Raw genomic sequence first — 17,159 nt, 5'->3', positions numbered from 1 at the left:
GGTCTCTAATATTCTACATATACTTATCCCTGTATACCTCTTGATGGTCTTTTTTAATGTTTGTTGATTACAGCCACACTGGCCCTGATATTACTTGAACAAGCCAGTCATTCTGGTGTTCGCTACTCCTTCTGCCTGGACTGTTTTTCCTCCAGGTGTTAGTACAGCCAGCTTCATTTCATTAAGGTACTTGTCCAAGTGCCTTCTAATCAATCTAAGTATTGTCTCTTTGCCTTTTCTAATTTCTTTATGGTGCTCATGGCTCTAATTATATAAAATTATGTTTTTATTATCTGTCTCCTCCTCCTGCAAAATATAAATTGTATTAGGATAGAAACTTTGTCTTCATTGCTTTATTTGTGGTGCCTGGAACATTGCCTAATCTAAACTTCTCTGAAGACTTTAAAACTTTTATGACATATTCATCCTGGTACTGAGTGTTACAGTGAAATTATAAGTAACATATTGAGAGCTATAGTTCTTTCCCAATTTTTGAAGCATTCTATAAGCTGATGGTGGTATCTCCTTAATAGAATTACGTTTGAAAAGAGAAAATACTATTCTAGTGTTCTGTTTTCAATAAAATTTCTAGTTAAAAGTTCTCATGCCATTTATTTATTTATTTTATGCATTTATTTATTTAGAGATGGAGTCTTGCTCTGTTGCCCAGGCTGGAGTGCAGTGGCGCCATCTCATCTTACTGCAACCTCTGCCTCTCGGGGTTCAAGTGATCCTCCCACCTTAGCTTCTCAAGTAGCTGGGATTACAAGCGTGTACCACCATGCCCGGCTAATTTTTGTATGTTTAGTAAAGGCAGAGTTTCACCATGTTGGCCAGGCTGGTCTTGAACACCAGACCTCAAGTAATCCGCCTGCCTTGGCCTCACAAAGTGCTGGGATTACAGGCGTGAGCCACCACCTGCAGCCTTTCATGGCTTTTAAACAGAATTCTTCTCTCAGCAATCAGAATGTAAGAACTGAGAAGTAGTAGTAGTTAACATTTTTTGAATACTTGGTTTATTATTTGCATAGGAGTATAAAACGAACAACCAGAAAGGTGCTAGGTTACACATTACACATTTGCACTTTGTAATTTCATATTTGCAGTTTGTGCTTTGATGTAGAAAACACTAATAACTTCATTGGAAATGCCTCGTAATAGAAAATTATATTTCAGTTGTCCTTTTCTAGTTATTTGTAGATGTATATACATTCTGTGTCCTAAAAGATGTATTTTATATAATTGTAACCATAAATTTTAACTTAGAATTTTCTTTTGATAAAGGTTACTTAAGGGGTCTGAAATGTTTTTGTTTTATTTGTTATGACAAATTTTAATTGAATAACATTTTCCACAAAAAGGAGACCATTTGCATATAGGATGCTACTAGGTTCTGACATAGATAGTAGTTATTCTAATAACACTTTAAAATAAGTTCTCTCTTATTTCAAAATAAACATTTTAAAAGCTTTTCCTCTAAGAACTGGAAGAAGACAAGGATACCCACTTTCACCACTCTTACTCAACATAGTACTGGAAGTCTTAGCCAGAGCAATGAGGCAAGAGAAAAAAATAGAGGGTATCCAAATTGGAAAGGAAGAAGTCAACTTGTTTCTTTTTGCAGATGACAGGATCTTACATATGGAAAAACCTAAAGACGCTACCAAAAATCTCTTAGAACTGATAAATTCAGGCTGGGCGTGGTGGCTCATGCCTGTAATCCCAGCACTTTATGAGGCCAAGGCAGGCGGATCACATGAGTTCAGGAGTTCAAGACCAGCCTGGCCAACATGGCGAAACCTCATCTCTACTAAAAATATCTCTACTAAAAATACAAAAATTAGCCAGGTGTGGTGGTGCATGCCTTTCATCCCAGCTACTTAGGTGGCTGAGGCACAAGAATTGCTTGAATCCAGGAAATGGAGGTTGCAGTGAACCGAGATTTGCCATTGCACTCCACCCTGGGTGACAGCAAGACTCTGTCTCAAAAAAAAAAAACTGCTCAACTGATTCAGGAAAATTACAGGATATTAAATATCCAAAACAATAGTGTTTCTGTACACAGTGAACTAGCTGAAAAAGAAATCAAGAAAGCAATCCCATTTATAATAGTACCAAATAAATAAGATAACTAAGAATAAATTTAACCAAACAAGTGAAAGACCCCCATAAGGAAAACTAGGGAAAGACATCCCAAGCTCATGGATCAGAATAATTAATATTGTTAAAGTGGCAGTAATCCCCAAAGCAATCTACAGATTCAGTGCAATCTCTATCAAAATACGAGTGACATTCAAAACAGAATGTCACTGGAAGAAAAAAATCTGGCTAGGCAAGGTGGCTCACGCCTGTAATCCCACCACTTTAGAAAACCAAGGCAGGAGATCACTTGAGGCCAGGAGTTTGAGACTGTCTTAGCAAAATCTCTCTACAAAAAAATACAGGAACTAGCTAGGTGTGGTGTCGTGCACCTGTAGTCCAAGCTACTTGGGAGACTAAGGTGTGAGGATCACTTGATCCAGGAGTTTGAGGTTACAGTGAGCTATGACCGCTACTGCACTCCAGCCTGGGCAACAGAATGAGACCCTGTTTCAAAAAAAAAAAAAAAAAAACTAAAATTTTTGTGAAACCAAAAAAGACTTAAAATAGCCAAAGCAATCCTAAGCAAAAAGAACAAAGCTGGAGGTATCGTAGTACCAGACTTCAAAATATGCTAGAAAGCTGTAGTAGCTAAAACAGTATGATACTGGCATAAAAACAGACACATAGACCAAAGGAACAGAATAGGGAACTCAGAAATTAATCCATATATCTATAGCCAACTTATTTTGACAAAGGTGCCAAGAACACTCACTGTGGAAAGAACAGTCTCTTCAATAAATGATGCTGGGAAAACTGGAAATCTATATGCAGAAGAAATGAAATTAGAACCCCACCTCTTACCCTATCTGAAAATCAACTCAAAATAGATCAAAGTCCTAAATGTGTGACCTGAAATGATAAAACTACTAGAAAAAACCATAGAGGAAATGATTCCAGACATTGACTGGGAAAATATTTTACAAATAAGACCTCAAAAGCACAAGCAAGAATAAACAAATGGGGTTATATCAAATTAAAACAATTCTCCATAGCAAGGGAAGCAACAGTGAAGACATCCTACAGAATGGGAGAAAATACTTGCTAACCACTTATCTGACAGGGAATTAAATGTCCAAAATGTACAATGAACTCAGTCATCTCAACAGAAAAAAACAAATCTTACTAACAAATGGACAGATGATCTGAACAGACATTTCTTAAAACATGCAAATGGCCAATAAATATATGAAAAAATGCTCAACATCACTAATCATCGGGGAAATGCAAATCAAAACAGCAGTGAGGTGTCTCACTCCAGTTAGGATGACTTACATAAAAGAGGAAGAAATAACGAATACTGGCAAGGATACTCAGAAAAGGGAACTCTTTATATACTGTTGATTAGAATTTAAACTAGTATGTCCATTATGGAAAACAGTATGGAGGTTCCTCGAAAAACTACAAGCTACAATGATATGATCCAGCAATCCCCCTACCAGGTATGTATTGAAAGGAAAAGAAATCATTGTATTGAAGAGATATCTGTACCCTAATGTTTATTGTAGCACTGTTCACAGTAGCCAAGATACAGAATCAACCTAGGTGTCCAACAACAGATGACTGGATAAAGAAAATGTGGTCAGCCATAAAAAAGAATGAAATCCTGTCATTTGCAGCAACATCGATGGAACTGGAAGTCATGTTAAGTGAAATAAGCCAAGAACAGAAAGATAAACATCTTATGTTTTCACACGTGTGGAAGCAAAAGAAAGTTGATGTCATAGAAGTAAAAAGTAGAACAGAGGCTACTGGAGGCTGAGAGGGGTGGGGAGAACTCCGGAGGATAGGAAGAGATTTGTTAAAGGATACATAATTAAAACTGGATAGGAAGATTAAGTCCTGGGGTTCTGTAGCACTGTAGGATGACTGGTTAACAATAGTAAGTAGTTTTGAATAGCCAGAAGGAGGATAATGAACGTTCTTCCAACACAAATGATAAATGTTTGAGATGGATATGCTAATTACCTTGATCTCATCACTCTACATGATATGTATTTAAACACGTTTCAATTGCACATGTATTAAAACACAGTAACCCCATGAATATGTACAATTATTATTTGTCAATTAAAAAAAATCCCTGCCCTTGAACTCTAAAACACCAAAGTAAACTTTTTAATATCTCGTTTGTTATTCAGAGTTTTTTAATATTGACAGTATTACAGTATGGTAATATGTTACCAACATGATTACTCGGAATTGTCAAACATCCATCTAGGCCACTGTTACTGAATAATTTGTCATTGAATCAGTGTGAAATTAAAAATACGAGAATCAAATAATGGAGACTTATTTTTAGTAAATGTATTTTGAAACATATGGAAAAGATAAAATCATAAGTGAAATTTCACAAAATGAATATATCATGATCCAAAAAATGGAACATTGCAAGCACTCCAGAGCTGCCTGGAAGGCTTAAAGGGTATAGCCCTTTAATATACATTTTTGTTCATGCCTATAAAAGTGAACTTAACAGAATTATTTTTAAAATTTACTCATTTTCATTGTATTAAGAAATTTTGTTCATGAGTTGAAGTTATGAGAAAATAACCACTTAACATAGGGAACATAAAGCCAAGTGTATTGGGAAGCATGACACAAATTAGGAGCAGCTTGGAAGCATAACACAACCCCTAATTTTCTATGAGATATTTATCTTAGAGAGTGATTCCTAACCTTGGTCTGGGGTAGCCCAGCAGAGGGAATATGAAGTTCTTTGTAGATTCTCAAAGGAAAGTTAATACAAATTCCCTTGAATTTTATGTGTCATTTAATACTTTTATTTATAAATAAGTATATACTGAGAAAGGAGTTGGAAACAACTTTCTCCCTCTCTTCAGCATGCAAGTACTTTCAAAAGGTTTTCTGCAATGCTATACTTAGAGGAAATTGAAGATGACTTATATGTCTAGCAGGGGACTGGTCAGGTAATCATAGATACAGTAGTCCCTCCTTATCTGTGGAGGATATGTTCCAAGACCCCCAGTGGGTGAAGATTGGTAGACATATGTGGATTGACTTGGGAAGATGTCGAAGGTATTTTGGAACATTTTGTTGTACTTGTTATAAAGATGTTCATAGACCTGTTCCCTACATAGTAAATCTTTTCCTTTTTGTAGCTTCTTGAGAGAATGTGCAGGGAAAATTTATTTGAGGCCTAACATACTTGGAAAAACCCTTATGGTACCCTTATTTGGAATTGTTTGGCTAGCTGAAGGCATTGCTCTACTTCTAGTGTTCGTTGTTTTTGAAGCCATTCCTGTTCCTTTATATGTGAATCTGTTTTTCTTTCTCTGTGAGTATATTGCTCTCTTAGTCCCTAGTATTCTGAAATGCCATAGTGGTATTTTTCCTAGAGGAAGGGTCTATTGTGCTGGGCACTTGGCTGACCTTTTCAGTGTGGAAACTCAGCTCTTTTCGTTACGGGAAATTCTCTTGTGTTACTTTAAAAAATTTGTTTCTAGTTTTCTCTGTTTTTTCATTCTGGGACAGAATTTGAATTTGCCTTCATGGATTGGTCCTTCAGGTTTTTTCTCTTTCCTGTTAATTACCTTTGTCTTTTTATTTAACTTTTTGGATAATTTCCTTGTCTTTATCAACCAATATTTAGATTTTTAAAATTTATTGTGTCTTTTAATTTCTGAGAGTTCTTTTATGTTTTTTGAGGTTTTTCTTGCCTTATGGGTGCATTATCTTAGCCCTGTGAGATTGTTTAGGAACATTTTTTTCTTTTAAATTTTTATTTTTCTGTATAGTTTTCTGATTCCACTAAGTTTGTTCTCTTTAGGGCACTATTTTTCATGTTGGAGAGTTTCCTTAGATGTCTTGTAGACCCTGATTACTTAAGTGAAGCACTAAAATGCTGTTTGGGTACTCTTTTTTTGTTTTTTTTGCATGTAGAGATGGGATTTTGCCATGTTGCCCAGGCTGGTCTTGAACTCCTGAGCTCAAACGATCCTCCTGCCTTCCCCTCCCAGAGTGCTGGGATTACAGGTGTGAGCCACTGCCCGGCCTGTTTGGTTATTCTTAGCATCTAGGTGGGCCCTCGTGCTTTGGGGCTATACTGCAGAGTGGTGGTTCTCAACCACGAGCAGTTTTGCCCCCAGGAGACATTTTTGTCACCATTGAAGTGAGTGCTGCTGGGATCTAGTGGGTAGAGGCCAGGGATGCTGGTATACATCTTGCTCAAAACATCACTGTGCCAAGGTTGAGAAACATGCTGTAGGGTGAGTTAGGCTGGTTTGTTGAGAACCCCTGGAGCCATTGTTATAGGCTGGTCAGATTCCCAATAAAGACTTCTAATCTCCTGGCTGGAGGGCACAGATCTCTCTGCTTCGGATCTGAGAGAACTGTGTCTTAGTATTTGGTATGTGTTTGGTTAATCTCCATGTTTTTAGTTTGGTTTGCCTTATTCCAAATTCAGGTTCCCCCAGTTCAAAGACGCTGTCTTTTACTTTCTAGAGCAGGCAGTCAGCAAATTTTTAAGAGTCAGATAATTTGTATTTTAGGCTTTGTAGGCCATATGATCTCTATTGTAACTTTGCAACTGCTGTTTTAAGTGTCAAGTACCTATAGACATGTGTAAGGCTATAAGCGTGGCTGTTCAGTTAAAGCTTTATTTATGGAAATACTGTCATTTAAATTTTATTTCGTTTTCATGTGTCATGAAACTTTCTATTTTTCCCCTCAACCCTTTAAAAAATGTAAAAACTATCCTTGAGCTGTATAAAAACAACCCGTAGGCCATAGTTTGCCAGTTATTTGCTTTGGAATAGTCACTTGCCTTTTATATTCAGAAGTGGCAGTGCCTAGAAACATTAAGTTGGTGGGGGGATCTGGCATTTTAACAACTTATTAAATAGCTTTTCATCCTTAAAATACTACTTATTTTAGCTATGCCCCATCCTCACCTTCATAGGTATCTGATGTTGTCTATTCTTGAGTTGTTTGAGGAGATTCTGGTTTCAGAAAAAAAAGCTTGAGTTGCCTCTTTGTTTTTCTTGACTGCTAGGTTATGTTGAGTGCTCTCATATCTGTCACATCCTTTTCCACTTGTCCCATCAGCTTTGCAAGTTGCTGGTTCTTTTTTTCTCAATTCCTTATTGTTGGTTTATGACTTAAAAAAGTTCTTCTGTCATTTTATAGGGTGTGAAGTAGGCGGTAAATAGATGATCAGTTCATCATCTTGACTGTATTAAGTGGGGGAAATATAGAATAGATGTAAAGCATGATTACATTTTAGTGAAAATACTTACGTCTTAAGAGAAGCACAGAAATAAAATATACTACAGATTCCATACCATTGATATTTCTGTCTAAAAGGGATTTGGGAAGACTGTGATTTCTCTTCCGCATTTCTAAATTTCTTGCAATGTTTATGATAATCATGTGTTTAATTTATAATCGGGAAAAAAATTAAAGAGGCTTTTTGCTGTTTTCTTTTGTTCTTGAAGCCTAAGTAGAGAACTGTATGCTTGTGTAATATTTCAGTGAAGCTTTAAAATGAAACTCGGTATAGATTGTCTGTGTATAATTATCTACAGTTAATAATTTTTCCTGGTATAGTTTGGACAAAGACATTGTCCAAAAATTTGGTAGTTAAATTACCTATATGAAAGATTGACTTGTCGAATTTGTTGGTTTTTATAATAGGTGTTTGATCAGTATGTAAAGACTAGGGCAGAGGAAGAACGCAGGGAAAAGAAAAATAAAATAATGCAAGCCAAGGAAGATTTCAAAAAAATGATGGAAGAAGCAAAATTTAATCCAAGGTATGTGGTTTGTTTCTCTTAAATATCAAAGTGTATTTTTTTCTCCTAAGATCAGTTTTTAAAAATTAAAAAAATAGATTTTTTTGTCTATTTGGGCACTAAAAGCTCCTTATTTATCGGTTTTTGCCAAAATTTCTAATCTTTATTTTTTACTATGTTTCCTTTAGAGGAATCCTAAGTGCTCTAAGAAGGATACCTTTGATTTAAGTGCTTCCCTGTGGGAATAAGTTCTTTAGAAACTAGTATATGATAGAAAATCTGTGCCCCATCTTTGTAAAGTTTTATACATAATGAGTTGCAGAGGAGGAACATTATTTTGATTAAATTGAAGTGGTGAAGGACCTTTTACCACTTCAATTTCAAAATTTTCTAAGTGTCTAGTTAATGGCTGTGTCTGACATTTTTCAATTGATTGATAATATGTATTAAATACATGTAATGGGCTGAAGAAAATGAGACATTTTAAATTTATTTGCCTAGCTTTATAATAATCACAGTTACTGGGTATTTTATGTGCCTATTTGCACTTTAAAATATGTGTATGCATTTTTACATACATGTAAACATGACTGAAAGCATATAATTTTATATATATGCATACAGATATTCAGTCTTCAGAACAGGTAGTTTGATTTAGGTACTTATGTGACACCTGTTTTACATGAGATAAGCAAATTAGGTAGCTTGCCCCAGTGAAACTGGGATTTCAACTAGATTTCAGAGTTGCACAGAATTGTATAGGCAGGGGGAATTACTCTTATTTATGACTTAGATGTAAGAGTAGTGGTATTAGGTTACTGGGAATACCTCAGTATTCTAAAACTGTCAGGTAGCGTCATGGAGTCTCTGGATTAAATGGCACTTATTATAAAGGTTCATCTTATATAAATAGTTAATTTTGTCTGTGGAGGTAGGAAAGAGTGATGTTATTTAAGAAGATATGTTTAATATAGTTTGAAATATGGTATTAATAAAAGTTTTAGAAAAAGCTAATAGAGTATTTGTGATATGAAAAATTTAATATTCTTCAGGGGTAATAGAGGTTCAGACTTTCCAGGGAGTCCTGAGTTTTTTCTGAGTCAAAAGAGTGAGATCATGGGTCAAAATAGTTGAGTCTGTGTTATAAAAGACATTTTGGGGGGCAGTTGAGGTCACTTGGTAAGAATTGGATATTAGATATTGTTAGAGAATTAGTAATTTTCTTGGGTATTGTGGTCATGGTGGGAAAAGGCTTTATGCTCAGGAGTTGCATGTTGAAATATTTCTAAGTGAAGTCTTAAGATGTCTGCAGCTTATTTCCACATCTTTCAGCAGAATATATTTATTAAAACTCCATATGGGTCTGTGAATAATTGAAACTCCAAAGAGGTTTCCCTTTGGTAGATATGACTAAGTCTTACCATATCATAGTACTCTACTGGTGTTCTTTTCAGGCAGGTAGAATTGTTGAAGTGATCTGTACTATGCAGGTTACTTCATAAAATGAAACGACCAGGCACTAAGGGCATTGTCCTGTATTGTTAAATTGATACATCCAACTCTGGCATAGAAATTAAGACCATTTTTAGTCCTAGAAGAATGCAAGGAAGAAAAACTTTAAAATGAGAAAATGTTGTCTGTTGGCCTAATTTTTTTTTTTAAGTGGGAAAAATATTGCAGAACCTTTTAGTAGAGCTAGTAAATATAGAGCACCAGAGTTTGTTCCAATGGGAAAGAAAGGGGGAAATTACTGAACTGTGCCTATCTCTTGTATGTCGTTTTTCTTTTTAATGAAAATTTAAGTCATACCTCCCGCAGTCAGTTTCTGGTCACTACTATCTCCCTGTCACCCATCACCAGCCATTACCCACTTCCCTCCAAAATATTTTTTATCCTGTTTGTTTTAAAGTAGTTTTTCACAGTTAAGAAATAAGTCATAAGAAAACATCTCCATGGGAATCTAATGCTAAAAGTTCACTTCAGTCTTTTCTCATAAAAAGTGTCAGATATTTTACCTATAAGTAATAGAAATAAGTCTAAGATGAATCAGTTATCACTTTACACGTTGATTTTCCACTTTTTAAAAGGTTTTTTCTTTAATCATGGTTTATTCTTTAATCATAACAATGCAGGTTGATTATCCCTCATCCCAAATGCTTGAGACCAGAAGTCTTTTGGATTTCAGATTTTTTTAAAAAAATTTTGGAATATTTGTATTATACTTACTGGCTGAGCATCCCAAATTCAAAAATCTGAATTGAATGTCTTGTTGGCACTAAGTTTTGGGTTTTGGAGCATTTGGATTTCAAATATGGGATGCCCAACCTGTACTTGCTTTTTCTATCTTAAAATTATAAACTGAAGCGTTTAATTTATCATGAAAATAAAACATTTAATGGACTACATATGATCCCTTTTCTGGAATATACATTTTTATTTTACCATGCCATTTTATTATTGTTATGTATCTGTTGTTCAAACCAGGTTTGCAACATATTCTTTGTTAAAAATGTTGAATTAATGTTGGATATTATGATTAGTATTGGTTGCATACAAAAGATTACTAGAATCTAGCCTTGGCCAGCAAAGCTTAAAAATAATAAATGTTAGCTGTGAGTGATACTCTTAACCTTCAGTTGATGTTTTAAGTTCTAAATTGAGATTAACTGGCCAGCTTTTTGTTTATAATTAAAACTATAACATAATCTTTGTTTTAACACAAGAGAATGTTTTATTTTTGCATTTAAATAGCTAAATAGCTTTTAAATGGGCTAATCTTCAGTGTTTTTTCTTCTAAAACCATGCTAAGTATAGGGTTGTTAATTATAAGACTAAATTCTTGGCCGGGAGCAGTGGCTCACGCCTGTAATCCCAGCACTTTGGGAGGCCGAGGCAGGTGGATCATGAGATCAGGAGTTTGAGACCAGCCTGGCCAGTATGGTGAAACCCCATCTCTACTAAAAATACAAAAATTAGCCGGGCGTGGTAGTGGGCGCCTGTAGTCCCAGCTACTTGGGAGGCTGAGGCAGAAGAATTGCTTGAACCTGGAGGCGGAGGTTGCAGTGAGCCAAGATCGTGTCACTGGTTAAAGCTTCAAATATTTAAACTATATACCAAATATATGAAAGCTTTATAATGCCTTTTATTTATGGAGAAACTTCTTTTTTAAAACTTATGCTCATTAGCACTCATAAGCCTCATCCTTTTATTTAACCTGTTTGGAGTTTGCTGAGCTTTTTGAATGTATAAATTGATGTTTTCCATCAAATTTGGGAAGATTTTGGCTAGTATTTTTTCTGCCCTAATTCATTCTTTTCTCTTTTGGGATTCTAATCACACATATATTAGTGTTTGATATTATCTTACATGTCCCTGAGACTGTTTCCCCTACCTCAGTCTTTTTTCTGTCTCCCCTTTGGATTAGATAATTGTTAGTGATCTAACTCATATAATTGACTCTTTATTCAGTTGTCAACTCTCACGTTAATCCTATCCAGTTAATTTTTTTTCATTAGTTTTAGGTTCTTTTTAATATTTCCTGCATCTCTGCCAAAAATCCTTACTTGTTCATTCATTTTTAGACCATGTTTTCAATTCTTTGAACCTGTTTTTCTTTGATTCTTTCAGTGTAATAATAACAGTTTTGTTTAGTTACTTTTTTAAGAGGCAGAGTCTTGCTCAGTTATTCAGGCTGGAATGCAGTGGCTCAGTCACAGCTCACTGCAGCCTCAGACTCCTGGGCTTAAGCAGTCATCCTGAGTAGCTGAGAATATATGCGTGTGCCATCATGCCCAACCAATTTTTACATTTTTTGTAGGGACAGAGCCTCACTATGGTTTTTTTTTTTTTTTTTGAGACAGAGTCTTGCTCTGTCACCCAGGCTGGAGTGCAGTGGCGCGATCTCAGCTCACTGCAAACTCTGCCTCCTCGGTTTTTCTCCTGCCTCAGCCTCCTGAGTAGCTGGGATTACAGGTGCCTGCCACTACTCCCAGCTAATTTTTTTTGTAGTTTTAGTAGAGACAAGGTTTCACTTTGTTGGCCATGCTGGTCTTGGAACTCCTGACCTCAAGTGATCCACCTGCCTTGGCCTCCCAAAGTGGTGAGATTACAGCCATGAGCCACCACACTATGTTTTTTTGTTTTTGTTTTTTTGATTCAAGGCTTCGCTCTGTCATCCAGGCTGGAGTGCAGTGGCACCATCTCGGCTCACTGCAGCCTTTGCCTCCCAGGTTCAAAAGATTATTTTGCCTCAGCTTCTCAAGTAGCTGGGATTACAGGCGTGAGCCACCATGCCCAGCCGGAGTCTCACTGTGTTGCCTAGGCTTGTCTCAAACTCCTGGCCTCAAATGATCCTCCTACCTTGCCCTCCTGAAGTGCTGGGATTGCAAGCATGAGCCACTGCACCTGGCCAGTAATAGTTGTTTTAAAGTTATTGTCTACTTAGAATGACATCTGGACATCTTGGGTTCGGTTTCTATTGACTTCAAAAAAATTGTTCTATGGATCACGTTTCTTTGTATATTTAGTGATTTTTGATTGAATATTGGACTTTGTAGAGACTCTGGAGTCCGTTACCTTTCATTGAAAAGTGGATATTTTTGTTTTAGTAGGCAGTTCATTTACTGGTTGCCACCTTAATTTTAGGCTTGACTTTATGTTTTGTTAATGTGAATCTCTGAAAGTGTAATATGTTTCTTTTAGCCTTCCAGCTCTGTTTTCCTTGTGGATCTTTTGTGGACTTTGTTGGCCTGATCCTATTCTCCCTTTAATACTACTGACTCTCTATTATCTCTTCTATGCTCTTAACCCTGTAGTAGCTTGATATAGAGAGTGATCTTTCCCTGCTGTTATACAGCTTGGCCTTAGCTGTGGACTCATGGGTAATCGCTAAGTCGGATTTTTCTTGGGTACCCTCTCTTTGTAGATTCCTCTTCACCCAAGCTCTAATCTTTGCTGCCTCCAGTTCATTAAGACTACAGTACTCTAGTTGGACTTGAGCTCTCTCCGCACCTCATAAATTTCCCTTCTTTCAGGCATTTCAGTCTTACTCTTTCTGTTGTCTACTCCTTGAAATCAGTTGCCCCATATACTTCTGTCCAGTTTTATAGTCGTGTGTGGAGAGCTAATCCAATAAGAATTTTTCTATTATGGCTGGAGGAAGGACTTAGCTTCATTGTACAGTGGAAATTGATGAGCTCTTGTCTCTTGAGGCATGCACATTCTTTACTCTGTGATCTCTTTTTTTTAATAATAATAAATATTTATTCTCCTAATTCTATGCTGATAGCATACAAATCCCTTAACCACATTTTTGCTCATTACCTCTTTTTACTCCTTTCTGAAACTTACTGTTCACTGTTAGGTAGATGTTGAGTCCCAGTGTCTCTTTGTCATATACTCTTGTTGGAAAAATGGTATCTTCTGCTATGCTTTATACAAGCAGAAGTAACTGCCAAAGTTAGCACACTTGTAATTTTGTTACAGAGCAACTTTTAGTGAATTTGCAGCCAAGCATGCTAAAGATTCAAGATTCAAAGCAATTGAAAAGATGAAAGACCGAGAAGCCTTGTTTAATGAGTTTGTGGCCGCTGCTAGGAAGAAAGAGAAAGAAGATTCGAAGACCAGAGGTGAGAAGGTAAGATGGTTTTAGTTCCAGTGGTGTGATTGATGGGAGCGTGAATGGGAAAGGACTGTGCTGGTGTTATGTTTCTAACCTTATTCATTGGCATAAATAATAGGACCTACATGGACTGTTCTTTTAAGTTAACTTTTATAATTATTTATGTATGTATGTATTCTGTCACTTTACTTACATAATGCTTATTTTAGTAGCTTCACTAAACTATATACTTTTGCTTTAAGTTGTGTTAATATTAAGATGCCTGGTAAACTCAGAACAGGTTGTTAGGACTGCCTGCTCAGTGGTGCCTCCTAAGATTTCAAGATTCTTTATCGGTGGTAATATTTGAATTTCAAAAAGCTTCTTTATCTTTTTTGCCCTCTAAAAGATAGCATTTTAGTGACTTTCTATTCTTTCAGTAAACATATCTTACATATAAATTATTGCTTATCAGAATTAAAGGTCAGCTATTAAAGATTAATGAATTCCAAATGTCATTTGATAGCAGTGTCAGGAATGGAGAGGAGCTTACCACTGGGGAGGCAAACTAGTAGGGAGATGACCCCAGTGGTGTGTGAACCATCAAAACATGCAGCCACTCTCCTTAGTGTCCCAGTATGCTTTGTGAATGTAGAAAAATAACCTCTGGAGCCTAATCATTCTTGACATTTAAAATTGCCTCTTATTCTAGAAAGTTATAATATTACAAGTTCTATTAAGAAATGTTGTTTGAAAGTAATGCTAGTCCTGGGAAGAAGTCTCTCTCATTCAAAATGGTAACAGTATTAGCTAAAACAGCTTTTATCAGAAATATCTGAAACTTCCTAATTATCCGATTTATTGGGCTTCCAAGTGAGTTTTCCAGAATTGTTTCACTGTTTACTTAAAAAATGATTATGCCTCGCAGAGGAAATGTGTAAAATCAAATTCTACTACATAATTTTATATGTTGAATTAGAATCATGTTAATGAATTGCTACTTTTGACTTTTAGAATAACCTATTTAAGAAAACCAAGTAAATAAGTGATTGTTTGATTTTGTATGATTGCTTTTATACAAATTAAATGTATTTATCTTTGCATTTGTAACTGATTTTCTTTTTCTAAACACTTTTTTTATAACTATTTTATGTATTCTGTTTTATAACAAGTGGATAGACTTTACAGTTTTGTGCTGTGCGGCCTGTCAATCAGTTCAGTGACAGCTGTCAATCACTGACACGCAAAGTGTTATGGGATTCCCTAGTGAGGAAAGAATTGGTATCTCTGTGTGGTGACTTTAGCCTCCCGCAGTTCCGGTACTTTACATTTTTTTAGTCTTTTTCCTTATGAAGTGATGAGAATTGTGCCCAGAATGTGTTAATTTAAAAAAAGAAATTAAATAGATATGACGTCTAAATTAAATAAATCTAATATTTAATATATTCAGCTTTATTTTATTTTGACTATAAAAATCTTAATTCTTTAAATTACAGGTTTGGCTTTATACCATTACTAGATTAAAAAAAAAAGGCAGGAAATTGCTAAAGTGAAGCTTTCTCAGCCAATTTAAAGAATGCAAAATCAATGACTAACTAGGCCATCAAAGCAGAAATCTTTAAAGTAAGGGTTTAAATATAGTGGATTTTATATTCACATTTTGAGCACATTTGGTTAAGGGGCTTTATCATTTTTCTTTCATGACTTCCACTGTATTGTTTATACTGTTCTTAAGTATATTGTGTATACTTTAAAAAAGTCACATTGTAACTGTGTAATTAGATAGCAAGAGCAGTACCAGTAGCATGGTACTAGAGTTTATTTCCTTGTTCTTGTAATTCTCCAGCTGGTCTTTGTTGCATTGTGATAGTTGAATCAATAACAACACTAAAGGTTTAAAACTAATTTTAAAACTAATTTTGAAAACCTGTGAAGAACATTGATTTCTGGTGAAATTCTTGTTTTTCTTAAGTAGCATTTTCACGGTAAAGTCATTCTCACAGTAAGAGCATCATTTTGATGTAGTTTTTACCACTAGTTTTCCATTTTATTAAAAAGTGCCTGTAAAAGTCTACTTATTGGCCAGGCACAGTGGCTCATGCCTGTAATCCCAGCACTTTGGGAGGCTGAGGCAGGAGGATTGCTTGAAACCAGCCTAGGCAATATAGCAAGACCCTCATCTCTACAACAAAACAAAAAAATAGCTGGTTGTAGTAATGTGCTTCTGTAGTTCCAGTTACTCTGGAATCTGAAGTGGGAGGATCGCTTGAGCCCAAACGGTCAAGGCTGCAGTGAGTTTTGATGGTTCCACTGCACTCCAGCCTGGACAACAGATGGGATTCTTTCAAAAAAAAAAAGTCTACTTATTTTGTTTGCCAAAGTAGCTATTCTTAAGCTATTTTATTGTAATATATTATTATAACCAATTTTTATAAAATTATGGTTCAAATACTTTACCTTTTGAAATAGCACATTTGAGGTTGTACATAATTGGAGTTAATCCACTGTTACAAAATTGACATATTTTTCTCTTCCCTCTCTTTTAAATTTCCTGTGAATAAATTATTTTTGTTATAGTAAGGAATGGGGAGAATAATAAGGCCTTGAATTGCAGCTAATGGTAAATGACATTTTTTTGACATTTATGCAGCTGTCAGGCAATTGTTCTCATACTGATAGCCTTAGTAAGCCATTTATAACCTGTCATGGTAATATCCACAATGAAAGGAAGTTAAAGTTTAATTTTATTTAAAGTTCACTTGTTTATACATCACACATTTAAAAACCTATATGATAATCCTTACTTTATAGGTTTCGTGTCTAATGTAAGAAAATTGTTTTAAGCTAATACAAATTCCTGTGGCTTAGAAAGATTCCTATTTGATATAACTTGCATGTTTTATTTAACATAAACTTTGTAAATTTTGCCTTCCAGTTGTCAAATGCATCTAGGTATTTGGTGTTCATCATGTCAGATACAAAGTAGACAAGATGAACAGAAAAATTTAAGTTACATCACTACATCAGGTGGTTTCTTAAATCACTGTCTGGAAATACTGGGTTTATTAGTATTTCTTATTAGTTCAAAGTGAAAGGCCAACTTTAGTAGTGGAGAAATCCACAGCCAATTAGCTCTTGTCTTTAGAAACATTTCTGATGCAGATATTCTGTTTCTTATAACCTTAAAAGTATTTTCCAGAAAGGACATCAACCTCACTTTTTTTTTTTTTTTTTGACTCGGAGTTTCGCTCGTTGCCCAGGCTGGAATGCAATGGCGCAGTCTCAGCTCACTGCAACCTCTGCCTCCTGGGTTCCGGCGATTCTCCTGCTTCAGCTTCCCAAGTAGCTGGGATTACAGGCACCTGCCACCACACCCAGCTAACTTTTTGTATTTTTAGTAGAGACGGGGTTTCACCATGTTGGTCAGGCTGGTCTCGAACTCGTGACCTCAGGTGATCCACCCACCTCAGCCTCCCAGACTGCTGGGATTACAGGCATGAGCCACCGTCCCTGGCCTCAATCTCACTTTTAATCCTCCAGTAGGACAAATGAAGTTGTAAGGGGAAATGATAGTGTTAGACTAGGCAGAAGGAATGATTCATATATTTTTGTGCACATGCATTTTAAATCCTGATTCCCCTGATCAGGTGGGAAGATACCATATTCAA

The 17,159-nt window shown here is 35.8% G+C and overlaps 1 protein-coding gene across 7 annotated transcripts in view; it reads left to right on the top strand.

Moving 5' to 3' along the window:
* The window catches only part of TCERG1 (transcription elongation regulator 1), a 63,021-nt gene that overhangs the window by 36,676 nt on the left and 9,186 nt on the right, over positions 1-17,159 (top strand). For all 7 annotated transcript variants that reach the window (XR_004033256.1, XM_003266583.3, XM_012505072.2 and 4 more), the window contains 2 exons: positions 7,795-7,913; positions 13,377-13,527. Coding sequence is in view for 6 of the 7 variants with exons in the window: in XM_003266583.3 (XP_003266631.1) it covers positions 7,795-7,913; positions 13,377-13,527 (270 nt within the window). In the remaining variant the exon portion in view is untranslated. The remainder of the gene's footprint in view (positions 1-7,794; positions 7,914-13,376; positions 13,528-17,159) is intronic.

The sequence above is a fragment of the Nomascus leucogenys genome, chromosome 2 (assembly GCF_006542625.1).
Source record: "Nomascus leucogenys isolate Asia chromosome 2, Asia_NLE_v1, whole genome shotgun sequence".
NCBI classification, from domain to species: domain Eukaryota; kingdom Metazoa; phylum Chordata; class Mammalia; order Primates; family Hylobatidae; genus Nomascus; species Nomascus leucogenys.
This window is presented reverse-complemented; position numbering and strand designations above follow the sequence as displayed.